The following is a 25285-nucleotide window of genomic DNA, read 5'->3' as shown; positions in this document are numbered from 1 at the left end:
GCAGCGCCACAGAACGCGTGTTCCTGCAGAAAGCACCGGACCAGAAACGTCGGAAACCAAAGGGGAGCGGCTGCGGCCGAGGCCGAAGGGGAGTCCGGGAGCCCTTCTGCACCGGAGGTCTGTCGTCTGCAGCCCCGTCCGTCCGACTCCCCGAGGACGCCGCGGTGCCGCGCTCTTCCTGCGCCGTGGGGCGCGGTCCTGGCGCCGAGGCCGCAGGGCGGACTCTTCCCGAACCTTCGTCTGGGGCCGCGGCGGCGCCGGCCCCTCCCCACGCCGCGCCGGCCCGAGCAGAGGCCAGCTCCCAGGGCCGCAGGCGGGGTGGCCGCGGCGCTACCCCTGCAGGTCCGCGAGGGCGGCCGCGCAGCTCTCGCTGCAGCTGGACGACGCGCTCAGCAGGGCGGACCCCGCGCTGGACTCTGCGGACAAGCAGGCGAGCGGCTGCCGCGCGTCCTGGCCCCGCCCCCGGCCCCGCCTCCGCCTCCGCCTCCGCCGCGGTGCCTGCGCTGCTCAGGGGGCCGTACCTGGGCTGCTCAGGCACCCGGGGGCGCCGCGCTGGCCGAGGAGCGAGGACAGCTTGCGGGCTGGCAGCCAGCCCTCGCCGCCGGAGCTCAGGTTCCGCACGAACCTGCAAGGGGCGCGGTCAGGGTGCGGCAGCGCGCGCGGGCTCCGCGGGGGCGCGCGGGCGGTCTTACCAGAGGCCCTCGTCGCCCTCCTGCACCAGCTCCACCTCGTCCCCGCTCCTCAGGACCAGCGCGTCGGGGCCCCCCTTCTCGTCCAGCCCCGTGACGGTGTACTTCCCGGGGACCTGGGGAGGGGACGGCAGGGCGCATGGCACACATGGCACGCATCTGCCGGTGCCCAGCGTCCCGGGTAGGACGAGAGCCTTGCCATTCGCAGAGCTTCCGGTGGGGCTATGGCCTTACACTGGGAAGGTCTCCTAGTCCAGGGGGACGCTGGGTCTCACGTGGCGGCCACTAAAGCTGGGCAGCCTGTGCAGTGCCCTTGGCTGCGCCCCAGTGCTCCCACCACACCCAGCTCCTGCGGCCCCAGGGCCTTTGCACCTGCTGTTGCCTCCTCCTGGGCCGCACCTCTGCCCTCACCGCGCATGCTCTGCCTTTTCCTAGCCTTTCACCCCAGGAGAGGGGGGATTCTTGTCCGCCTTAACCCCGTTTGCCCTCAGTGCCTGACACAGCAGGTGCTCGGCACACCTGTGGACGGAGCTGCTGCGCCATGCGGGCTCTGAGAAGGGGAGGCCGTTCTGCTGGACTGTGGGGCTCCAGCCTCACGAGCAGCGAGACACACGGCTGGGAGCCCCTGAACTGTGCAGGGGTCACGCGCCACCAGGCTTGGGAGCAGGGAGAGCCAGGCCAGTGTCCGTTATCCTCACAGGAGCAACTGCACCCTCTCTGGACACCCTGTCGGGGCCCCGACTGGCCCTGAGCAGCACCTCACACCCTCCTGCTGCACCAAGAGCGGAATGCAAACCCACGAGGCCTGCCTGGCCTCCCTGCCCGCCAGCCTAGGTTTCCCCCGCTGGTCCCCCAGTGCCCTGGCCGGCTCTTCTCACCCTCAGGCCTCCTCGGGAAAGGCTGCCCTGGCCGCCCGAGACTCTCCCTCCGTTCTCCTCCACTTACCTGTGTCTACCCCTCCAACTCTGGGGTGCTTTGCTCGCTGCAATAAACCAGGTGTGGACCAGGGCAGCACTGAGCGGGCAGCAAATAACTGTTGCTACCGTCCTGACTGATGACTTAGTATGTAAATAGTTTCCTCTGCTGCTCGTGCTAAAACAGGACTTTGTTTAGAAAGCAAATCCGTACCGTACAGTGAGATTCTCTGAAACAGATGGCGGTACACACGCAGCTTTAAGAAAGCTCCCCTGAGGGGCAGGTCAGAGGTGTGCACTGTCCCCTGTGAGGTGGTCTGGTGAGAACTACAGGAGGGCGGGCACACAGCCATGGGGCCCTGCACCTGAAGGTCCCTCCCTAAGCCCTAGGAGGCACGGCCCCGAGCCGCACCGCTGGCACCCTGCCCCCCGGGACCAGCAGTGCAGCTGACAAGGTGGGAGCCAAGGTTACCAGCTTCCTGAGGCCCACTCTGCCTTCCTCCTCTGCGTCCGAGGAGTTGATGGGCTCCTCGGCGCTGGACCAGCCGTCGTTGTCCTCAGGAGCCTCTGACGGGTGAGACGTTTTGCTCCAACCTAGAGAGGACCAGGCCCCGGTGAGGAACCCCTCAAGGTCGAGGGCGGCCTATGGACGTCCCCGCCACCCACACGTGTCGGCTGGGGGAGCCTGCCCTTCCCAGCGGCGCGTAAAGGCGGGCCGGACACCCGCAGGTTTCCGCTTCAACCGTGCAAGCCGCCCAGGGGGCCTGGGCCACAGCACCTGCTTCCACGGCCGGAAACGAACCCCAGCTTCCACCGGACAGCTGGTGACCCCGCCCGTCCGTGTCGAGGCGAACGATGAGGGAAAGGCGTTTGTAATCAACACCTGCAACGCTCAACACCCATCGGCCGGCCGGCCTCACGATGCTGGGTGCTGAGAGCGCCCAGGCCAGGGGGGGTGCCGCCCTGTGCTAATCCCCTGTCTGAGCTTCCTCGGGTCACGGGCGGGGAAGAAGCTTCCTCCAGGCTTTATAAACTATGTAAACAAACATTCCTTCTACTGCCCTGTGTCCCCAAAGAGTAGCCGCTGCATTTCCCATTGGGGGAGAGCGCAAGTACGTCGTGGAGAAATACAACAAGTGCCAGGAACGAAGCGAGAGGCCGAAGCCACACGCCTGTGGTTCTGGATGCCAGCCGCCGCCCGTGTTAAGTGGCGTTTCGACAAGAGGGGAGCGGATCCAGAACCAGTTCCCAGTTCCATCTGGTGTGGCCAGAAGCACACCTTCTCCTGGGAGAGAGGGAGCGAGGGAACCACGTGGACAAGGGCAGAATGCATGCCTGCACGTCCCCCCACCCCTTGCAGTCAGGGTGCAGGCAGAGGAGCAGCTGTCCCAAGGCCGACACTTTGAAGGCTGGCAGTGACAAGCTTGTGTTAAAGCGGTGTCAGGGAGCTGCCTCTGTCTTCACAGAAAAGGGAGCTGGGATCCAGAGATCCCCCCGCAGCCCGCAGAGCACTGAGTCCCTGCTCCAGGCCAGGCCAGGCCAGGCCCGGCGCCGAGACCCTCTGGCCCTGCCTCTCCAGCCGGGCAGGGGTGGCCCCCGGCGGCTGGCGTCCATGCAGGAAGCCACTAACCACCCTCGCCGCCTGCTTCGGCACGTCCGCAGCCGCCCAGGGCGGGAAGCTCAGACGGACGCCGGGTGGGGGTCACCGGGGGCCCCGGCGCCGGGCAGCTGGCCACAGATGTCCACCCCTCCAGCACAGCGCCCATAGACACAGGGCTCCCAGCCAAACGGAAGCATGTGTCCGAAGGGGGACAGCGAGGGCAGAAAGACGATGCGGCTCCCTGGGCAGAGGGGCAGCCCCTGGAGACGGAGGCGTGTAAACCCCCGCTCGAGAGCTGCGTGGACGGACGGCTCTGCCTTTTGGCCACACCCGGCCGCCCAGGCCTCTGAGTGACCCTCTGTTAACAGGTGGGATGGTCCCTCTGTCAACACAGTGACACGGGAATAAGCATGAAGTGCTGAGCCCCACGGCCCACCCTTAATCCATGTAGGATGCTGGGGGCTTTGAGGAGGACATCAGGCCGAGGCAACTGTGAATACGGTCACCTCGTCCCAGTAGAAGAGTTGCTGACATTGATACTGAAAAAACAAGGGGCTGATGGAACTCCAGGAAGCAAGCACTTGGCATTTTCAAGAGTGCCAGCCAGGAAGGCCTGCGGCTCACTGTCACCTGCTGTGGACTGAAGTGATTCCCGTGGATGGGGGAAGGAGGGGGAAGGAGGGGGCAGGAGGGGGAAGGAGGGGGAAGGAGGGGGAAGGAGGGCAGAGGAGCCGGAGGGAGAGGGGGAGGGGGAGGGAGAGGGGGAGGGGGAGGGGGAGGGGGAGGAGGGAGGGGGAAAAGGAGGAGGGAGAGGGAATAGAAGGGGTGGGAAAGGAGGGGAAGGCAGAGGAGGAGAGGGGAGAGGAGGAGGATGGGGAGGGAGCAGACGGGGAGGGGAAGGAGGGGGAGGAGGGGGAGGCGAAGCAGGGGGAGGGAGAGGGAGGAGGAGGGGGAGGGAGGGAGGGGGGCTGGCAGCTGGGCCCGGCCTCAAGGCTCTAACACTCATCTACCGGGACGTGGGGTCACCTCACCTGTCTCACAGGTGAACAGAGGCGCTGGCAGAGGTGACCCACTGGGCTCAAAGGCAGTAGACGCAGCGTCTGAGCCGAGTGCAGCTTCCCACACAAGGAGAGTCAGCAAAGCAGGGAGATGCCTCGGGCACCCCTGGGCCTTAAGCAGGAACACAAATGGCCAAGACCAGCCCCTCCCCGGAGACCATGGCGGGGAGGTGACTCTACTCCCAAGTGCCTGGGGCTCCGTCTGCAGGGCTGGGCGCAGGCTGGGGTAGGGGTGGGTCTCTGGGCTCTCCTGCCCAGGGAAGCGAGAGGGAGCAGCCTGGGTCCCTGCAGCGCGGACTGTGGACTGAGGCCCAAGGGGGGTCTGTGTCGGGATCTGGCTCGGCCGCACCCCTGGGGCACCATCACATGGTCTGGGAAGCGCGGGATAGCTCACAGAGTGAAATCCTGTCTGCGAGCCTTAGACTCTCAACCTGGGCCAGGCGGAGGTGGGGGGGCTTTGGGTTTCCCTGGGGGGGATTTGCCCTCAGAATATGAGGGCAAGAGAGACGAAGGCCCGAGTTCCAATGCGGAACCTCACCCCATCTGCCGTCCCCAGAAGCATGGGACAAACGGTGAGGAAGGATGGGCCTGGGACGCAGAGCCCCGCAGCCGCTGAGTAAGAGCACCCAGCCCAGCCCAGGCACCAGCCAGGTGTCAGCAGCTGCTACCTGGTGGCCAGTGGGCAGCCCTGCGCATTCTGGGCACACCTGGCCTGAGACCTTGGACCGAGAAGCGTGACGTCGCCTCGGTACCTGTCGCCGGAGCGTCAGGCTTTGAACAGAACAGTGACTGTGCTCCTGGCTGGGAGGGACCTACTTCACTGGGCAGCTCAGAGGGCGAGACGGGGTCCCTAACCGGACGGGGAGATGGCGCCAGGCTAGTGCAGAAGGCTGAGCCACTCTACCTCGTGAACCAAAAGGCGTTGGGTCGCTCTTTACTTGGTGTCGCTTAGCTTTTTTGTCGGGACTGGTAGGAGAGGCTGCAAAAGGAGGAAGAGCAGAGACAGAACCGGAGAGACAGAGGAGCCGTGAGCCGGGCGCGCCGGGGGCAGCAGGACCGCCGAGCTCATGCTGGGGTGAGACACACACGCGGCCACAGGCTGCTTTCCAGTGACTCAGAAAGCAGCTTCTTGGCAACACAGCTCAGCTGGCGGAGGGATCCAGAGGTCGGGGTGGGGGGGGCCCAGGAGAGCGGGAGGATGAGACGGGCGGGCGATGGCCCCGCGTCGGCATCGTGGTTTTAGGTAAGCGGCCCCTTGGTTTGCTTTCTGAGCTCCACATAAAGCATGCCCAGTACGCATTCTCGCCAAACCCAGCAAGGTATAAGGACCAGGATTTGTCCGTCTTTTTGTTTGTTTGTTTGAGGTCAACTTAAAAGTGTTTTATAAATTGGGAAAAAAAGAAAAAAAACCTCCAATTTTTTGGACCAATGAAAAGACCTCTAGACAAGACGGGCTTTCAGTCTCGGGCAGGAAGTCCTCTGACGACCCGCCTGGAACCTCGGGGCTGGCCTCATGTGCTGTCTGGGTGTATTTCCCCCATATATTCACTGCCCAGGAGCCCAGGCAAGCTTTTAGAGATCTCCATCGGGTGTTCTGAACCCGCCTGCGCACTAGAAACGCCCAGAGGGAAGTGGAGGCCTCGCACTCTGGCAGGGGGAGCAATGCCCTCGGGGACCCCACGGGAAAAGGTGGGAAAGGGAGGAGCTGGACCAGAAAAGCAAAGGACAGGTCCAGCTCCTGGCAGGCGGGCCTCTGTCAGAACAGCGCACCTCCACCTCTGCAAAGAAAAGGCCCCGCAAGCAGAGCCCTGGCTGCACGAATGACAGACACACCAGCATCAGGGAAAGAGAGCGACTCAGTGGCAGACGCGTCCCTGGTGGCCCACGCAAGAGGCAGATGCCCCTCCCGAGACCGTCCACACGGATGAGCACGGCACGGATGGGTGACAGACAGCCACGGGCGCGACCCGCCCAGAAGCCCGCCAGCCGGCCGGGGCCGGGCGCCTTTACCTTTCTGACCTTTGAGGGCAGCAAAGCTCTGCAGGGTGAAGCGCTTTTTGGAAAGCGCAGAGCTTTCTGAGGTAGAGCTAGTGACCGCGTCATCTGCGGGGAAGAGAGGGCAGTGCAGAGGGCGCCGGGCGGCCCCAGAGGGCAGGCGGTCACGCCCGGGCCCCCTGCCAAGGCCCCTGTGCCCTGCGCAGGCGGCCGGGCCCTGCGCTCTCTGTGAACCTTCCCTGTGCCCACCGGGGGCTGTGAGGCCCTGACACGCCCGCCGCGGACCCCTGATGCAGCTCCCGGCACTTCCGGGCTCGGCCCCAACACTCACCTCTGCCCTTCTCGGGGGGCCTTGGCAGTAGCGCGGGGCCCACGTATCCCTCCAGGTTCAGCGGGTCCGTTTTTCTTTCTTCCAACTTTCTGACGTTTTTTGTGTTCCCTTTAGAGGGACTAATGATATCAGACACATGGAAAAAGAAAGAGAACGTTGGATGGTTAGCGTTCAGAGGTCTGCGAGGAGGAGGGTGGGGACCTCCCGGAGCTTCTACCCAGGCCTTCGGGCTGCGCGTCTCCCGCTGCAGGGCCATGGCCATGGCCACTCATGTCCAGGCTCCGGGCGGAGCCAAGTGAGAACAACACCCACCTCCCTGACTATTAGGTAGGAGGCGGTTTTGTTGTTGCTTTCTTTCCCCTGGGGGGGCCCTTTCTCCTTTAAAGCCATTGTTCTGTGGTTTATTTATTTAGACCATAAATCACTATTAAAGCATCATTATTATTATTTCAACCATGAATAATTAGACGTGGCTTACGTAAGAAACAGTAAACAAGTAAGTGAATGAATAAAACAACAAAGGAAAAATAAGGGCAGAAAAGGTACCACGAGGCCAGTGTGAAACGGGACCCTGCGTCAGTCTGGAGCCATGGGCCTCGGCTCAGCTCGGAGCCTCCGCGCCCCGGGGTCCCCGTCCACCTGGGGCGCTACCATCACTGAAATGCTGGTGCTGGGCTGCTCCCTGGAACAGCCGCCCACCGCGCACTGATCGTGACGGGAAACACCGCCCGGATGGAAAACGGTCAGAGATGCTGCGGACGGGCCTCTGGCTGGGGCTGGGGCTAGAGGCGCAGGCCTTGACGCTGGCCTGCTGGGACTGACCCAGCAGCACGTGACCCCAGGGGCGCACTCCAGATCGACCCCGGTGACCAGGAGACTCGGCGACAGGGCCGCGGAGACCCGGCGGCACGGGCTGGCTCCCACTGGTGACCCCCCCCCCCCCCCAACGCGTGGCCGGGCCTCACCTGGTGCCGGCGGGCGCGGGCAGGGGCAGGCTGTGGGACTGCTCCAGGGCTCGGTGCTGGCTGGCCTCTGCGGGGACAAGAGCGCCAGCGTGGCTCAGGAACGCGAATCCAGCACCGTGCCCTCCAGGTGCTACACGCGGTGCCTCAGATGGCTACGGATCCCGAGGATGCTTTGTGGGAACGTAAACGGGCCCCCGGGGGACAGCCCAGGGGACGTGCCCTCACCTCTGCAGGCCTGCAGTTGGCTCGTCAGCACCTTCCGGATCTCGCTCACCCAGGCGGCCTTGACTTCAGGAGTTGGTGCCTGTGCCCCCAGAGCAGACCAGAGGCTCAGTGCGCGTGTTCCCGAGGGACGCGCGTCAGTGTCTCGCTCTGCAGGCGCCCGGGACCCTCAGAATTGGGGCTGACGCCACCACACTCGGGATGTGGGATGGCACCCCCTCGGGCGAGGGTGCGACGAGCAGGCCCCGCGGGCGCCAGTGCGTGGACCCCAGGCCAGCACCCTGCACGGTCTCTGACTCTGACTCAGTGGGAGCCCCCGCAACGTGGCCTGCCCCGACAGTGTGTTTCTCTGGGAAGCGGCCCTGACGTCTCCCTAGGTGACAAGGACGATGGGGGTCTGACGTCCCGCAAGTGGACCAGGAGCTGGACCAGCGCGGCCGGGCTGCTGCCCCACCTCCACTCGGCCCGGGGCCCGAGGGCAGTGCAGGCGGGCGGCTGGGCCCTGAGGGCCCTGGGCTTGTGCAAAGCCGGGGCGCCGGCCGAGTCCTGGCCGTTCCCGCTGTAGCTCCGTGGGGCCCTCGGCTGGCCGGGCTGGCCTGGGTGCCGTGAGCTGTGAGGAGCGCGGGTCACCGGGGCCTCCACGCTGCGGTGGTGTGGCATCCCCCCAGGGCCCCCAGGCCCAGACCACCAAGGGCGTCAGGACCGTCAAGGGCAACTGGCGAGGCACCTCCCAGCGCTGCCTCGCCCTCTCGGGCTGGGGTCTCTCCCGGGCTCATGGGCGAACTTACACTCCACCGCCTCCCGCCATCACCGGCGAGCGAGGAGGACTCGCTTCCCACAGGACCCCGGTCGTGCGCGGCAGCGAGGGCGCCTGGCCCAGGCGGGCCGGGCCCCTGTGCCGTCCCGGGACCAGGAGCCCATTTCCTGGCAGGGCACCTGGAGCCCCCCTGCCCTGCAGTGTCCCTGTACCTTGTCCCGGGCTTGGCTTAGTTACTGACGGCCCAGGGCAGCCCCACACGAATGGCGGGGCCCTGGCCTCCGGGCAATAGAGCTTTCCGAAGATTCCAGACACCAGACCTCAGCAGAAGACGCTCACTGGCGGTCCTTACAGAGCCGGGCAGACCCCGAGGCCTGGCCCGAGAGCGAGGGGCCTACCTGTACGATGTACACCTCCTCTCTGGCGTTGTACCAGATCTCGAATTTCTTCGCGTCCCCTTTCACGTTCTCCGTTATGCCGACGGCCGTCATCTGTGAGGGCGGGGCGGGCGGTGGGCGTCCGGGCGCGGGCACCCCCCGCTCCAGGAGGTGGGCGTCGCGGCCCAGCGGGGGCCCCGGGGTCTCCTCGGGGCGGCATCACTCACGTTCAGGGACTGCTTGAAGCTGTAGGAGGGGGCCTTCTCGTAGCCCTCGCCGTTCTCCTCCCGCTTCTTACAGAAGAGCACGGCCTTCTCGTGCAGGAACAGGTGGCGCTGCATGGGCTTGAACCTGGCCAGGTCCTTCACCTTGGCGTGGCCCTTCTTGTGGTCCGTCCAGACGCTGAAGGAGCCCTGCATCAGCAGCTTCCCCAAGTCGCTCAGGTTCCCCTGAAGGCGGCGGAGTGGGGAGCAGTTAGCGCCCAGAGCGGGTGCGGCCGAGGGGCCCATCTGGGGGGCCGGGCTGCACCCCGTGGGGTCCAACGGCCCGACACCCGGGAAAGGCAAGTCTGCGGCGTGCTGGAAAGGTCGGGGGTCGCAGCGGGTCTGCGGGGATGAACGGGGGAGCCCAGGGGTGTCTAGGGCAGTGGGCTACTCTGTGTGACGCTACCGTGGGGGACACAGGTCATCCGTTTGTCCAAAGCCCCAGAGTGACACTGCCGTGGGCCGTGGGTGACACGTCAGTGGAGGCCGTCGGCTGTGACAAACGCCCGACTCCACGGGGCGGGCCGGACGGGGGTGGCTGGGTGTGCACGTGTGGGGGGCGGGGCTGGGTGGGAAACCCCTGCGCGTTCCCCTCAGTTTTGCTGTGAACCCACAACTGCTCCAGAAAGAAAAAACAGAGGCGAGTGCTGAGTGGATTTACAGAGACGACAGGGACCGTGCGCGGCCTGACGCGGGTGCAGAGGAGCAGGAGGCGGGGGCCTCACGGTCGCGCCCATACACCGCGTCACCGAGAACAAAACGGGTTCAGGGAAAGACCAGGAGCGAAGAGTTCTCGGAGCCGCCTCCGTGCTGAGGTGCACCCACAGGGTGAAGCGCCCTGGGTTCCGCAAGGCTGATGAGCCGCGTGCAGGGCGGCCGCGGCCCAGCCAGGGCCGGGTTTGGCGGTGGCGTTCTGGGTGGTGCGCGTGTAGGGCCCACCCTGGCAATGGGGCGGCCTTAGGCCCCGCCCCCGGCTCGTGGGCTCCCCCTGCAGGACAGGGTCGGGGCCTCACCTCGTAGCCCGTGATGGCGATCAGGTGCATGGAGTCGTTCACGGCCTTGAGGATGCCCAGGATGGAGCTCAGGGCCTCCTGCAGGTCCTCTGCGCCCTCGCAGCTCTTGCTGTATTTCAGCATCTCCTGGGGGAGGTTCCACGCCCGTCTGGACACTGAGCCCCGCCACTCCACCGAGAGCGGCTGGGAGGCCCGTACTCTGCCCCACAGGTGAAGGCCCTGGGCAGTCCCGGGCACCGACCTTCGGGACACGTGTGAGGCTCCCTGTGCAGTCGTCACCGGTGGGGACAACACCCCACACGCACTCAGACACTCACGCCCCGCCCCCGTCGGGGGGCCTGCCTGAGCCGCTGGCCCCAGAGCGCCCCAGGAAGCCACCTTCCCAGCCACTGTGGGCCCACACCCCAGCCCTCACAGCCGCAGGTCGGGGCTGTCCCTGAGCTGGGCAAGGGCAGACCCCTCGCAGAGCCTGGCCTGGGCGAGCACCCAGCCCCACCCCCGCTGCAGCTCCTTCTCCCCGCCTCTAAGCCATTCCTCCTTCCGTCCAGATCTGACCCCCGAACGAACACCCATTCTCAGGCCTCGGGGACCTGCTCTGCTGGGCCCCCAGGACAGCAGGACACAGGCAGCCTCGCATGTGCCCTGTGGGGCAGGGTCTGCCCGCCTGTGGCCCTCTGTGTCCCTGACCCCCGACAACGGGCAGCGCACAACAGGCCCTCCACAAAGGCGTGTGAAGAGCCAGGGCCTCGCAGAGACGGGAAGAAGGTGCTCAGAGACCACGGGGCTCAGGGACGGGCCGGGGCGGCCGCCACTAAGTGGTGTGCGGCTGGGGGGGGTGGGGCAGGCGGGGAGGGGGCTCCGGGGGACGCCCGGCCTCTCACCTTGAGCAGCAGCTGGTACTTGGTGATCCTCTGGACCGGCTTCAGCAGGTAGGAGTCGAGGCTCAGCTTGTGGTCCAGCTTCTTCTGGCATTCCTGCAACCAGCAGAGCCTCCGCTTTAGACGCTGCCGCTCTTCCTTGCCTGAGGGTCACCCAGTAAAGGAACGTCCCCGCTCAGGAGAGCCAGGGGACACACCTGGAAAAACGGGCAGTCGGAGCACTGTCTCCAGAGGCTTTCGGAGCGCGGCTTGTTCTGGCAGTACTTCTCGTAGATCTGGAGCTCCTCCACCTGCGCCGGGACAGGGGCCGAGTCACGGGGCGCCCCCGCGCTCACGGGGCTCTCAGCGCCCGGAGGTGGGCTGACCCCGCCTCCGAGCCACACCCCTCTGCGCAAGGACGCACGGCGCCTCCGGGACCAGCCCGACCTCTCCCCAAAGCCGGTCACCCCTCCATCTCAGACGCCACGGCTGTCATGGGCGGGCAGCCAGGTAACAGCCCCCCAGAAGTTCAGTTCTCAGGGCTGCCCCAGTCCCGGTACTTCTTTTATAAAAGATTAGGTCCATACGGCTGGCTCTGGCCTCACAGATAACAGACTGAAAAGAAACGCAGGACCGGCACAGACTCTGTAAAGAAAGACTCGCCAGGGCTCAGCTACGCGGCGCTGCTCACACGTGCGTGTGCATCGGGACGGCCAGCGGGCTGGATGCAACAGGGACTGCCACCTCCGCCCGAGTTCCGGGTTCCGCAGGTCAGGGCGGCCTGAGAGCCTGCACCGCTCACGGGTCCCCAGGAGGTGCTGACGCTGGCGACAAGCCCCGAGCCCCGGCGCGACGCTCCCCCACCCCCGACTCTCAGAGAGCACAGGGAGGCGTTCCCCAGGGCCAGGCCCCTTCTCTCCTCCCGCTGCCCCTCGATGCCAGTTCCTGACAAGGAGCCTCGGCCTCTGGCTTATGTTGTGAAGGCGACCTTTTCACTGCTGGGAGGAAGGAAGTGCGCCCCCTGCTGCTGAGTCAGCAGTTCACCGGGACCCACACAGCAGGGTGGGGGGAGACAGCATCCCGCATCCCACATCCTGCATCCCGCATCCCGCATCCCGCATCTGCATCCCCTCCCGCTCCCAGAGCCTCGCCACAAACCCCCACGCTAGCGATCGTCGCGCCGGAAGGAGAGCGCGTCTACAGCTTCAGAGCACGAGCGACCGTCCAGGGTCAGCTGGTGAGCGAGGGAGTCCTGATCGGCAAGACCAGCACGAAACTAACCCCAGCAAGAAGGGGCGTCAGCTACCTCTACGCTTGCAATCAAAACTCAGACGCTGTGTAATTTTGGCGTCTCTCAAAGCTGATGTTTTACAGTTTCTCTTTTTTTTTGGACTAGTATTCGGCTTTAGACAAAATCGTATTCTTTTGGCCCTACCAGAAAGCATCTCAGCCAAACTGGAAACATTTGTACTTGTGACTTCGGTTGGTTAGACGGGGACTGTGACAGAATTTCAAGCCATTATGACCGCAAGGGGTACCTTTAAGAACTAAGGCATGGCCAAGTATACACCTGAGAAACACATACCCTTTCCAGAAAGCACCTTCCAACCAGCTCTGGGCAGTCTATGTAGTTCTCCAGCTCCCTCAGGAATATCCTAGACAAAGAAAGTTTGCAATAGGTGAACAACGTAAACAACAACCAGCGTAAGACGGCATCTGTCGCAAATCGTCAGACGTTGTTTTCTGGACGACACGTGTCCTGACTCTGGACAGTCCCGGAGACTGTGAGCAGGGACGCGCCACCTGATTTCGGGACCTGAAGCCCACGCCTGTCCCTCCTGGGGTCCCGACTGCACCAGACTCTCAGGTTCGTGCAGCCGTGGCCCCGTGGGGATGCCTTGTTCCTGGTGTTGCGTTCACGCAGGAGTTGGGAGATGCTTCACCAGCGCAAACGTGGACGAAGAGTCCACAGCAGCAAACGGGAGCATCTCGAGGCCCTCACAGCCCGTGTGCCCAGTGGGTTTTCCGCAGACGTCAGGGATCCTGGCTCTGCCCCCGGGACCCTCCTCCACGAAGCGCTGCCCCCGAGCCTGCGGGCTGCGTTTTCCTCTAGGTTCCTGGCTCGCACCCGTCCACTGGGTGAATCCCTCCAGGGCCCCGGCACCGAGGATGGGCCGAGGCCGAGGATGCCGAGGGACCAGGGGCACCAGGCCAACCTGCTCAGGCTAACCCCCAAGGGAAGGCTCCGGCTGCGGCTCAGGTGAGACCTGCCACCTCCTTTATAAGCGGCAGGGGACAGAGGCTGAGGACAGAGGGCAAACGCGAGTGGCCGGACAGAAGCCCCAGTGTCTCCTGGCGTGCAGGGGAGGGGAGGGCCGGGCAGCACTGGAGGGGCGCGTGCACAGCGGCCTTGCCTCAGGACCACAGGCTCCTGCTGCCCGTCTGCTTCCCGTCTGCCCACCGCTGATCTTTCCCGAGAGCCCCCGAGATTGCTGAGGGCTAGTGGGCCCAGATGGACCACGCACGCTTTCCCCACAGCCACAGAGAGGCCACGGCCGCTCCCACGAGGGGAGGACGGGCAGGAAGGAACTTGTGGTGTTGCCGTCCTTTCTAGACGGGCTGGGCAAGGGGCCTCGCCAAGGGGTGTGGCTTCGGTGCCACCCAAAAGGGCCGAGTGTGCACACCGGGGGGGCCGGCTCCCGCTTCCTCCCTCTGTGGGCGGCCCCTTGTAACTCACCGCCGCCCTGGGCACGCCCGACCGAACCCGCTGCCCGTCCACTTATCCCTCTTGAGAGGGAGGCAGGAATCTTCTCCCCCAGCAAAGCGTAACCTGAGGCCCGTGGGCGACCCGAGGGAGGGCCTGACCTGTTATGAAAGTGGTAAATTTCTTCCATGTTGCCAAACAGAACATCCTTCTTGTTTTGAAGTCCCGTCGAGATGAGATGTGTCATTAAAGGGTTGTCCATCTCAGCAGCGTAGCCCTGAGGAGGGGGGAGCGGTCAGCGGGGGAGCCCGGGCCCATCAGCCCCGCATAAGCCTGGTCTCCACGTGGCCGCCAAGCGGGGAAGTGACGCTGTCTCAGGCTTTAGAAATCGAATCCACCTCAAATTCATTCACTGACCATCTGAGGTGATTCTCCGGACCAGCACCAGAAATACGAGTGAACTACAAGCAGCACCGATTATTTTTTTTTGGGGGGGGTGGTTCCATCCTACTCCCTTTGGACCTTTTTAAATTCAGGTATGCCTTCCACGAAGAGGACAAATCCTGTGTGTGCACCTTGATGGGCTGTCTCTGTGTCTGCACCCCTGTGACCACTGCCCACGCCCCACGACAGAACAGCCCCGCACCCAGAAGCCCTTCTGCTGCCCCCAGGCAGCAGCCCCCCGCCCAGGGAGGGTCGGGCACGGCTGCCCTCTCTTGCCGCAAACACGGCCCAGTGCGAGTGCACCTGCAGCCAGCGCCCCCGTCCCGTGGACGCGCAGGGGCGTGGTCTCCAGCCCTGGGCTGTCTCGGCAGGGCTGTGTCGCGGCCACGAGACCCCGCGGCGTGGCGTGGCGGCGCCGGCGCCCTCACCTCCAGAATGCACAGCAGTTCCTCCACGTAGACCCGCTCTGTGTCCAGAAGCTCGTTCATCACGTGCCTGTGGATGGGTGCCGGCTTTCGTGCGGGAGCAGCCTCCCAACCGTCTCCCGGGGAGCCCCGGGCTCCCCGAGGCCCCGCAGCGGCCCCGCCCCCCCCTCCCCAGGAGGAGCCCCTCCCCGAGGCCCCGCCAGCGCCCGCATGCGGCGGTTCTGCAGCGACCCTCTGGGGAACGTCTACGTGCCGTCAGGTTAGGGGCTCCCAGGAGGGCCTGGCGGGCAAGCCGGCCGGTCAGACCTCGCCTTACGGACCAGGATCACCTTCTAACTGCCTATGACCAAGCTTCCTGTTTTCATACACAGAAAACGGAGCCGAGGGTTGGGGTCGTGGAGCAGCCAGCAGCCAGCAGCCAGCACGTCAGCTGGCCCCAGTGCAGTTCAAAGTGCCCGTGCTCCGCAGAGGGTGGTGCGGGTCGCGGGAGAGGAAGGCTCGGGTTCCCTCTCCACCGCGGGTGGGAGGGCAGCGTGAGCTTGGCGGGGAGGACGTCCCCGTGGAAGGCCGGGCAGCGTGGGGTCTGAGCAGGGTTTCAGAGTGGGCGCAGGAGGGCGCCGAGTGCAGGCTGCCTTCGTGGAGCCAGGGACGATCAGCTCGGCTGGCAGGCCGGGGCCCTGTGGGAGAGCGACCGCCAGCCTGGGAAGCACGTGGGCAGTGCCTTCCGTCCAGCCCAGAGTTCGGAGCCCAGCGGTGCGTCCGTGCGGGGACAGACACTCTCCCTGCATCTGGGTGGGGCTGGAGCGTGCGGGACGCCCAGGGCGGGTGTGGGGCGAGCAGAGCCTCCGCAGGGTGGCGGTGCGGAGAGACCAAGAAAGAGAAGTGATGCCCGGCATCAGCACGCGGAGCGGAGGGTCGGAGAGGCTCGTGGGCGGCAGGAGGGGCCCGTCCCGAGGAGACGGGGCCGGCGGGGCTGGGTCCGAGGCTGGCCCTGCGAGAGTGGCCTGGGGCCGCATCCCACTAGCCGTGTCCCCTGGGCTCAGGGAGGGACGACACGGGCTGCTTCGGGTCACCCAAGTGCTGCCTGCAAGCCAGGAGCAAACATGGCCTTTCGGAGGAAGACCTCTCTCTCGGTTCAGGCGTGCACACGCAAAGGGACAAGAGAACCGGCCGTGTGCACCCACAAGGCAGCTCCGCTCCTGCCCTGCGGCTCCAGGGTGAGGCTGGCGGGTCCCACCGCCTCTGGCTCCTTTACGTACAGACCCTCCCCAGGGGCTGAGATCCAGTGGGCCATGCTTGTCCTCAGACCCGCTGGGGGGAAGGGCAGGCCACCCACCTCCGCAGGATGGCCAGGCTCTCCTCGTCCCCGGTGGAGCGGCCGCGGCCCTGCCGGCCCTCACTCACTTCACTCTGGGGAGAGAGGACAGGTCCACATCGCGCTTCCAGAAACGAGAAGGTGTAGCCTGACGCCCGGCTTCCAGAACCCAACCTCCTGTCGGTCGAGGGCGGGCCTGAGGCCCCGCAGGCAGGATGAGGAGGGCCCGGAGGGGAGGGACGGGCGGGGAGCGGAGGACGCCCCCCAGGTGCAGCGGCCTGTGTGCAGGGGGAGCAGGGCGGAGCCCGGGGCAGCGAGGGGGCCGGGTGGCGGGGGCGGGCACTCACCTTGGCCCTCCTGTAGGGCCCCCTCCGGAGCACGCTGCCCTCAGAACTGTGGTTCTCGGAACCTCTGCGGATGCCTGGTTCGGAAAGAAGTGGAGAAGGAGTGGGACCTCGCACCTTACTGCCTGGAGATGAAAAACGCATCCAGGACCATCGGTGTGGTTTTTTGTGTGTGTTTTTTTTAACTTTTGGAGGAAAAGCAGCGAGCAGCCCCGAGCAGGGTGAGGAAAGCACAGTAAGATACAGAGCAAGGAAACGGGGTGGGAGACGGGGCTCTGGGCGCGTGCAGAGCCCACTGTCCACCACTTCCCGGTGCAGCCCGGCTCCCAGGTGATGGGGGAGAACTCGGCGCCTGGAGGCCTCCGAATGGGCCCCGCGCGCTGGGTTCAGGGGCTCTCAGCACCGACGGCCGACACCGGCCACAGCTGTAGAAAGCAGCGGGAGCCGTGCTGGCCGCTGGGGCAGCGTGTTTGCAGACAGGAGGTGATAGGAGGGGCCGTAGGAAAGGCCGCGGGTCCGGCTGTGCCTTCCAGAAGCGCTGCCCTGGGGGAACCAGGAGGCTTCGGGGTGGAGGGCCACGCCGTGCGAGGGCAAGACCATCCCGGCTACGGCGCCAAGGACAGGCGGGCGGGACGAGCCCAGGAAAGGCCCCGACAGTCAGGTGGTCCCCGTCCAGCCACAACAACGGGAGCAGCACAGATGCGAGGAAAGGCGTGAGCAGGCCGAGGGCCGATGACGCTTTACGTACGCAACGGGCTGGACGCAAGGAGGGCCTTCCCCAGGGTGAGGGGCGACTGCTCGTACCCGGGGAGGGGCAGGGCGATTTCGTGGGCGCCTCTGGCCGGGGGGCCACCGGCTGCACGGGCCGCGTCTGCTTGGCTGCCAGCTTCTTGAGGCTCGCCTGTCTCCGGTGAAACATCTCCTCCACGCTCTCCTGCTTCCGGAAGACCTTCTGCACGTGCTCCTGCCGGGAAGGGGGCGACGGGCTCATTAGCAGGACACCTCCCGAGAGCTGCCGTGACACACGTGGCCCCGCTCTGCCCTCGGCAGATGGGGGGCACCAAGGGGGGAGGGGCCCTGGGCCTGAGGCCCGGTGGGCGGCCGGCGGGGCGCTGCGGACAGCTGGCCGGAGCGAGGAGTCCGGTTTCAGCGCACTGTCAGCGGAGTGCCCGGCCCCGGCGCCAAGCAAAGGCCCTCCCCGCAGGCAGGGACCCGGCGGGGGCGTGGGGGGCCTGGGAGCCGAGCAAAGGCCCTCCCCGCAGGCAGGGACCCCGTGGGGGGCGTGGGGGGCCTGGGAGCCGAGCAAAGGCCCTCCCCGCAGGCAGGGACCCGGCGGGGGCGTGGGGGGCCTGCGAGCAACGCCTGGCCTGAAAGGCACCCGCTGCTCTGCGCCTACCGACCGCCCGTGTCTCTGGGAACCATCAGAGCACCCCCTCGTCGACCAGGAGAAGAGCTGTCTCCTCACCAGCAGGTCTCGGGTGAGGATGGGCTCGTAGTCCTGGTAGATTCTACTGAGCTCCTGGATCTTATTTTCCGCACCCGTCTCCAGAAACTTCTCGATTTCCTGCAGGGCCGCCTCGGCGCCGTCCTGGGACTGGCACTTGTCCACGGGCTGCGAGGCCAGCAGGTAGATGCCCTCGTCGCACCACTTCATGGACTGCAGGGAGGGAGGGCACCTTGGAAGCTGTCCTGGCGTCTCGCGTGGCCCGCTGACTGCTGCGCTTGGGGACCACCTGCAGGACGTGGTGTCCCTGTCCTGCCCCTGCGTCCAGGGGGCTCCCCTGGGGGATGCCGGCCTGAAACCAAGTGAATCACCCAGGACGGGATGCATCCACACTGAGGACAAAGCGCAGGGAGCTGGCCGGACAGTCAGCCTCTGGGTTTCTTAAAGAAACGGCCAGTTGTGGCAGCGAGTCCTGTAAGTGGTCCCCCGTGTCAGGACAGGACCATCTGGGCCACAGGAAAGGGCCGTTTTTCACCGGTGCCTGGGGTCCGGCCCACGGCAGGAGCGTCCCCGCGGGACCACGCGGCGCGGGGTGGGTGGGCCGGGCTGGGGGGCCTACCGCCTCCAGGAGGCCGTGCAGATCCAGCGACCTGCCCAGCAGCCCTCTCCTCCGCCCGACGTCAGCTGCAAACTGGTCGCACAGCTGGCGGAGCTCGTGGCACTTGGGGCGGATGGAGTCCACGGCGTAATGCTTCAGCCCAATGAGCCGCTCACCCTCCAGGGACAGGGCGCGGGCCCGCTGCACGACCGCCTGTGGAGCCACCAGAGACCAGCTCAGCCTGGTTCTTGGGGCAGAGGGGCGCCATTTCCTGCCAGGGGTCGGCAGGGGTGGGCGTGGGGGTCAGTGGGGTGGGATGGGGGTCAGTGAGGGTGGGATGGGGGTCAGCGAGGGTGGGACGGGGGTCAGCGAGGGTGGGACCGGGGTCAGCGAGGGTGGGACGGGGGTCAGTGGAGGTGGGACGGGGGTCAGCGAGGGTGGGACGGGGGTCAGTGGAGGTGGGACGGGGTAAATGAGGGTGGGACGGGGGTCAGTGAGGGTGGGACGGGGGTCACTGAGGGTGGGACGGGGGTCAGTGGGGCTCAGTGGGCCAGGGAGCCGCCCCTCCCCCCGCCCATGGGGCTCAGGGCAGGGAGGGGGGCTTCTGCAGGCACGGTGACACTGAGCGCAGCGTCCCCAGGCCGCCCCGCCCTGCCGCCCACGTCCCTTCTTACACTGGACTTCTCCTCAAAGCTGGCCAGGTCCTTCAGGAGGTGCTCCACATGTGCTAGGCTGTTCCCCACATCGGTGAAGGTCGTGATCTTCTGGGCCAACACGTCCAAGGCGGCTTTGACCTGCGACGGAGTGGGGGTGAGAGACCAGGCAGGGAGAGCAGTGAGAAGAGCCACGGCTGAGAAGAAGGAGGGGGGATGCCGCAGAAACGGGGCGTGCAGGGAGGGGGGGTGGGGCCCGGACCCCCTCTCAGAAGCAGGGCTAGAGGGAAACTTCCTCGATTTGACAAAGAGCATCTACAGCGATCCTACTGCCGACGTTACAGGTGTAACGTTGGTGAAGAACACCTTCCCCGTGAGACTGGAGCAAGGCAGGGAGGCCCACTCTCACCACCGTTATCCGAGTGGTGGAAGCTCTCTCCGGGGCAACAGGGCAAACAATTTAAAAATATAAACAAAGACATACAGATCAAAAAGGAAGAAATCAAGCTATTTCTGTTTGCACGTGACCTGATCGTCTATGTGGAGAAACCCCGAAACTCTACCAAACGACTCCCAGATTGAGTTCAGCAAGGTTTCAGGAGACAAGATAAATACACAAAAACGCAGCTGCACTTCTATAGATAGCGATGAGCATATGGACACCGAAATTAAAAATCCAACACCATCTACAACTGCTTAAGAAACGGGATATGTACACGTAAATCAAGCAAAACATGTACTGAACTTGTGCAAACCACACAGCACTGGTGAAAGAAATCTAAGAAAATCTAAATAAAGGGACTGACGTACGTGCTCACTGAGTGGAGGACTTGGCACAGTAAAGGGGCTGATTCTCCCCAAATTGAGGTACGGGTTCAACACAATTCCTGACAAAGCCCCAGCAGGATTTTCTCGTAGACACAGACAAGATTATTTTAAATTTACACGGAAAGGCAAAGGAACCAGAACAGCTAAAACAACTGTGATGGCGAAGGATGAAGCGGGCGGGACAGAGTCTCTGCGACCTTCGTCTGCAATGGTTACTCATCGCTCACGTGGTCCGAGCCAGTCCCGCGGCCCCGCGTGGCTCCGCGTGGCTGGCGAGCCGGTTCTCACCGAGCGCTGCCAGCGGCCTTCTGCAGCCGCGGTGCCGGCTGCCCACCTGCAGGCTCCCCGAGCCCTGGCCTCTCACCTCTCGGAAGTCCTGCTCGAAATGCCGGAGCTGCAGGCACTGCTCCAGTTTTTGCTGATGTTTTGCCCAGAACTCATCAAAGGCGGCCTCGGTTTCATTCAGCTGGGCCAGGAGCCTGGGAGAGGGGACGGCAGCCGTGCTGGGCCCCGGCGGCACCAGGCGGGTGGGGCGCTCGGTCTGCCCTCCACACGGGAGGGGGCGTGTCACAGGGCTCGGGGGCTGGGGTCTGTTTCCTCCCAGGGCCCTGCCCTTGCCCTCGACGCCCTGGGACACCCTGGGTCTCTCGGAGCCGCTTGGGGCAGGTGGTTGAGCTGAGTTTGTTGTTTTAAAAGGTGGAGACGTGGCCGTTTGGGCCCATCATTGACAACCTCAGCTCAGGGCACGAGGACACAGCGAGCGGCCGCCCTGACCCCCCGGCCCCGGCCTCACCTCTGCACGGTGCTCTGACTGTCCAGCTGGTCCTGGTTCGGGCTCTGCTCCGGGCCCCGGGCCAGCGGCTCCCGGATGCTCTCCAGGACGCTCCGCCCCTCGTCCAGCGCCAGCCTCATGTCCTCCTGTGGGAACAGCGCGCCGCCCATCACCCCAGGCCGCCGGGCCCTGGACTTGGCCCCGGGCGGTGGGCTCCGTGGCGCCCGGCCCCGCAGGGGAGTGTGAAGGTGACGACAATAAGGTGGGCACACGATGGCCTCCGCCTGTCCCCCAGACCCTCTGCTGACTGCTCAGCAGCACCGGGGAGGCGCTCCCACCGTGACCGGGGCAGGGCTAGGGTTACGGGTCTCCCAGGCAGTGGGACCGGACAGGGTAACAGGAAACCAGACCCCCGCGTGTCTGCTCCCGCGGCCCGCCGCCGGGGGCTAAACGGGGTGAGGGCTCTCTTGGCGGGGTGGGGGGGCAGCCCCCGAGCGCCAGCAGCGGGTCACGGCCTCCACTAACTCAAAGCCCAAATCGCGCGGCTGCCTCGGGGGCACAGCCCCGATCGCGTTTCTCAGGAAGCCAGTTGTGTGCCGTGACCACCCGGTCGGGCTCAGCCGTCCGAGTCCGCCCCCCTCTCCCGGGGGCACCGGGGATGCCGTCTCGTTGCCCTGATCAGCAGGGCCCGGCAGCAGGACGCAGGGCCCAGCCAGAGACGCTGCTAGGAAGGGAGGTTCAGCTTCCCTGCAGGGCACCCAGCTCGGGAGCCTCCTCGGCTCCGCTCACCTGGCGCCCCTCCCCGCGCCATCCCGCCCGCGCACGCACCTTGGCCCTGTCCTTCTTCTCCGTGTGGGCACGGAGCACGGAGCTCGTGGACTGGACGTCGTTGGGCAGCTCCGTCTCGGCAAGCTCGGTCCCAAAGGCCTGCAGCATCTGCGCTGTCTGCTTAACCCGGAGGGCGAAGCTCTCTATCGCCTGGTGGGCAGCGAAACCCCGTCACAAGGCCGCTTACGCACTGCGCCCTCCGCGCCTGCAAGCTCGGCCGCAGCCCAGCCCTCTCAGGAGGACGGGCCGGGCGCCTGGCCCTCCCCTGCGTCTCAGCCTCGGCTCCTTCACAAACGCGGGCTCTGCACCCTCCTCAGACAGTGAGTGCCGAGAACCCAGCTCGTGCTTCTCCTTCTTTCTCGTCTGTCCTGAGCCCAGGAAAGCCACTCCCGACTCAGGACTCACGTTACTGCTTCGGATGACTAAGGTCCACTGAGACCACCTGCTCCTTCTTGGGGAGAAAACCTGGGTAAACGGGAAGGACGTCTTTGGAACAGGCGGCACCTTAAGGCAAAAGCAGCTCTGCTGGACTGACTATGGTTACGGAGGATGCAGGGCACTCACCGTGCGGTGGCAGAGCCACCTGGAGTGGCAGTAATCCAGTGTCCCGCCCAGGTCCTCGGTCAGCTGGGACTTGTCAATGTAACTGTGTAATTCCGGGACGGAGCTCAGCATTATGACCTGGGGAGGATGAGAGCCGCCCGTAAGCAGACCGCCCCGCAGCCGCAGACGGAGGGGCCGAGGGTGGCGTGGACAGAAGGCGTCTCCCGGCTCCTCCATGGAGGGCAGGGCGCGACGCCCCCTGGGCCTTGGCTCTCCCATCCGTGAAGCGGGTGTACGATGACCGGTCTCACCAGACAACAGCCGCTGGGGTCGAGCAAAGCCCTGGATGGAGCCGGGCACGCTGCCGACACCGGGCATCTGATGGGCGAGGAGGCCCTTGTGCTAACGGAGCCGCACGGACCCCGAAGCCGCGGGTCTGTCCGCATCCCTGCTGAGACCCGGGAGGGTGCGCGGGGGCGGGGCTAGGTGCCCAGCACGGCACGGCTGCCTTTGGGGAGAACAGGTGGCCCCGGAGGCTCTTCCACACGGATGAGTTTTACTTCCTGTCTTGCTCTTGTCCTTTTGAGGTCATTCCATCCATGAGCTTGGATAAAAACACAGCCTTTGCTTTGCAAGCTGTCAGCTGCTGCTGACGAGGTCCTGGGAGGCTCAGCCCACGCGCCACTCGACACCACCTCGTGTTTTATTAAACTCTGAGCTCGCTGGGGGCCGAGGGGACATCTGACACGTCCCGGGTCAACTCCATCCCGGCGTGGGGGGTTGGGGTGCCACTGAGACCCGGAGGACCGCCTGCCCCGCCGTCGGGGGCCCACGTGAGGCCCCCCGACTGAGGCATAACCTTCACTTAAGAACAGGCTACGACGTCAGTTCTCAGCGGAGGTATCTGGTCTCTCTTTGCCGTCCGGCAAGGCCGTTCCCCCAGATCAGCCTGATTCACGCCAACAGGACCAGGGACGGGTCGTTCCACTATCCAAGGACCTAACGCTCTTCCCCCGTGATTTCCACCTGCTTCGTGTCTACTGAATCACGACAGAAAAGGCGAGAACGCACCGCCCCTCTTAGCGTTTTCTACTCAGCACCGAGGTCAGCACAGGCAGCAGACACTGACGTGGACACACGGTAGCAGCAGCCTTCCCGAGATGATGCTTCTCTAATTCTGAACAATGATCCAAATGGGCCGGGGAACAGCAGACGCTGCCGATGAATGCTGGGAAACCGTGTTTTGAGAACTCACGGGCTAAGCCCCACGGGGCCATGTGCAGGGCGACCTCCGCACTTAGGGTGGGACCCCAGCCTTGTTTCCTCGGACCCGGGGTCTCTCGTTAGCGAGGGTCACTCGCCAAATATGGGCAAATGTCACCGCCTCACAGGGTCCCTGAGACGTTGGTGCCCGGGAGATGGCTCTGCGGAGGGAGGGCCGGGCTGCGGCCCGGGGAGCACAGACCCCTGCCCCCAGCGTCAGAAACCAAGGCTTTTGATGCTACAAAAACGGGTGCACCCCCTTCCCCTCAAACCCCGGAGCCCGAGGTCTAGGGCCGCTGAGTGTGGCCTGCACACCTGGCCCCGGCCGGCAAAGCACCCTCTGTCCTGAGCACGGAGAGCAGGGGACAACCTCGGGGACGGCGACCCACACCGGGATTCTCAGATTCCAAGAGAAACCTGGCTGGTCTTGCTGGAGAGGTTGTAAGGTGCTGGGGGTGGGCTCTGTCCTCTTGGTAACGGGCGCGTTGCTGGGCAACCCCTTCCAACGTTGCTCTGGGTACCCGGCTCAACGTGGGCCGGCCTCCCTGGGGGAACGCAGGCTTCCTGGGTGCACAGCTTCTAAGGGATCCCCGCAACCCTTGCCTTTTAAAGGACGACTGGCAGATGCCAGGGGCTGCCCTGTGCCGGCCGGAGTGAGAAGGTGAGACAGGGGTCCCTCTGCGGCTGGGGGTCGCTCACACCCACATCCCTGGCCCCCTCTCCCCCGTCCCCAGGTGGAGCCGGGCCGCTCCTCACAGGAGGTGGGCACTTACCGGTACCTTCATCTTAAAGTCATCTCTGTTGAACCTGAAGGCGAGGTCAGAGAGCGTCCTTTGGAAAAATCCCGTTGGGCGCAGGACAAGGACGAGCTGGAGGTTTGCTGGGAAGGACGCCTGCAGGGGACAGAGGGCTGCGGCTCTGCCTGTGGGCAGCACAGCTGCAAGCCGGGTCCCCACACCCGCAGCGGCCCGCGGTCCCAACGGGGAGGACCGGCCCACCGGAGCGGGTGTTCCCAACACGCCAACGTCAGACTGAAGTGGAAATGGTTACAGACACTGCACTGTTAGAGCAATACCATTTCTTACAGAAAAGGAAAGAAGTCACACTGCTTGGTACAACTGTGTTATGCTGCTTATAAACTTCAAGATCAAAAGCTTTGACCTTTTGGGGAACTTGTAATAACCTATAATGGAAGAGAATGTAAAAGAAGAAGATATATATTTATGTATATGTATAATTGAATCACTTTGCCGTACATCTGAAACTAACACAACATTGTAAATCAACTATATTTCAATAAAAATTAAAAAAATAAAATAAAAAATAAACTGTACAAAAACAAGCTTTGACCTTTTGTTAAGGCTGAGTTGGTGCCCCCAGGTTCTTATTTTGAAGTCCACGTCCCCAGTGGCTCAGAATGTCTTTAGGGTCTTCACAGAGGTGACCGAGTTAAGATGAGGTCATCAGGGCAGGCCCATGACCGGACACGACCGTGTCCTTATAAATACAAAGGGGACATCTGGGCATAGAGACCCGCGGGGACACCGTGTGAGGATGGATGTAGAGACAGGGGCTACCACGGCTGAGGGTGTCCAGAGGCCACCAGCTGCTGGGGGAGCACGGAGAGACACCCCTCCACAGCCGCAGAGGGACCAGCCTGCCGACACCGTGATCTCAGACTTCTGCCTGCAGACGGGGGGGACAGGAGATTCCTGTCGTTTGAGCCCCTCTGTGGTCTATGGTATCTGTTATGACGGCCCCAGGAAGCTAAGACACTTGTGCAATAAAGACAAAGCCACACACACACACACACACACACGTATCACCTAAACCAGAGCTAAAGATAAGCTTACACCCAGGCGCACACCCGTGGATACGGTCTTGGAGCAGATTCACGTATTCACGTAAGCTCTGCGAACGAGGTGCCCGACCTCGGACAAGTTAACCTCTGTGCCTCGGTCTCCCCGGCTGCAAATGGCGATAACAAAGCGCCTTCCTCACCGCACGGTCCTGGAGGCCGAGCTCCCTGCCGCCGGGCGACGTTCAGAGCCCTGCTCCCGGCTGAAGCCGAGACAGCGGCACT

General features: G+C 64.6%; 1 protein-coding gene across 3 annotated transcripts in view; it reads right to left on the bottom strand.

The window, feature by feature from the left end:
- Nucleotides 1-330: 330 nt before the first annotated feature.
- Nucleotides 331-25285, bottom strand: part of MCF2L (MCF.2 cell line derived transforming sequence like) — a 49226-nt gene continuing 24271 nt past the window's right edge. The window contains exons 4-31 of one of the 3 annotated variants that reach the window (XM_068526373.1): nt 23976-24095; nt 21961-22077; nt 21397-21546; nt 20590-20714; nt 20161-20275; nt 18990-19109; nt 18337-18528; nt 17739-17930; nt 17078-17237; nt 16277-16350; nt 15951-16024; nt 14618-14684; nt 13907-14022; nt 12627-12696; nt 11260-11352; nt 11066-11158; nt 10185-10310; nt 9136-9357; nt 8930-9022; nt 7778-7856; nt 7553-7619; nt 6588-6706; nt 6272-6364; nt 5166-5240; nt 2076-2197; nt 693-805; nt 522-625; nt 331-416 (exon numbers count right to left, since the gene is read on the bottom strand). In XM_068526373.1, coding sequence (XP_068382474.1) covers nt 331-416; nt 522-625; nt 693-805; nt 2076-2197; nt 5166-5240; nt 6272-6364; nt 6588-6706; nt 7553-7619; nt 7778-7856; nt 8930-9022; nt 9136-9357; nt 10185-10310; nt 11066-11158; nt 11260-11352; nt 12627-12696; nt 13907-14022; nt 14618-14684; nt 15951-16024; nt 16277-16350; nt 17078-17237; nt 17739-17930; nt 18337-18528; nt 18990-19109; nt 20161-20275; nt 20590-20714; nt 21397-21546; nt 21961-22077; nt 23976-24095 — 3177 coding nt within the window. The remainder of the gene's footprint in view (nt 417-521; nt 626-692; nt 806-2075; nt 2198-5165; nt 5241-6271; nt 6365-6587; nt 6707-7552; nt 7620-7777; nt 7857-8929; nt 9023-9135; nt 9358-10184; nt 10311-11065; nt 11159-11259; nt 11353-12626; nt 12697-13906; nt 14023-14617; nt 14685-15950; nt 16025-16276; nt 16351-17077; nt 17238-17738; nt 17931-18336; nt 18529-18989; nt 19110-20160; nt 20276-20589; nt 20715-21396; nt 21547-21960; nt 22078-23975; nt 24096-25285) is intronic. The other 2 variants (XM_068526372.1, XM_068526374.1) reach the window with 2 other exon arrangements.

The sequence above is a fragment of the Eschrichtius robustus genome, chromosome 18, assembly GCF_028021215.1.
Source record: "Eschrichtius robustus isolate mEscRob2 chromosome 18, mEscRob2.pri, whole genome shotgun sequence".
NCBI lineage: Eukaryota > Metazoa > Chordata > Mammalia > Artiodactyla > Eschrichtiidae > Eschrichtius > Eschrichtius robustus.
The sequence above is the reverse complement of the archived record's forward strand: the minus strand, read 5'-3'. Positions and strand labels throughout refer to the sequence as shown.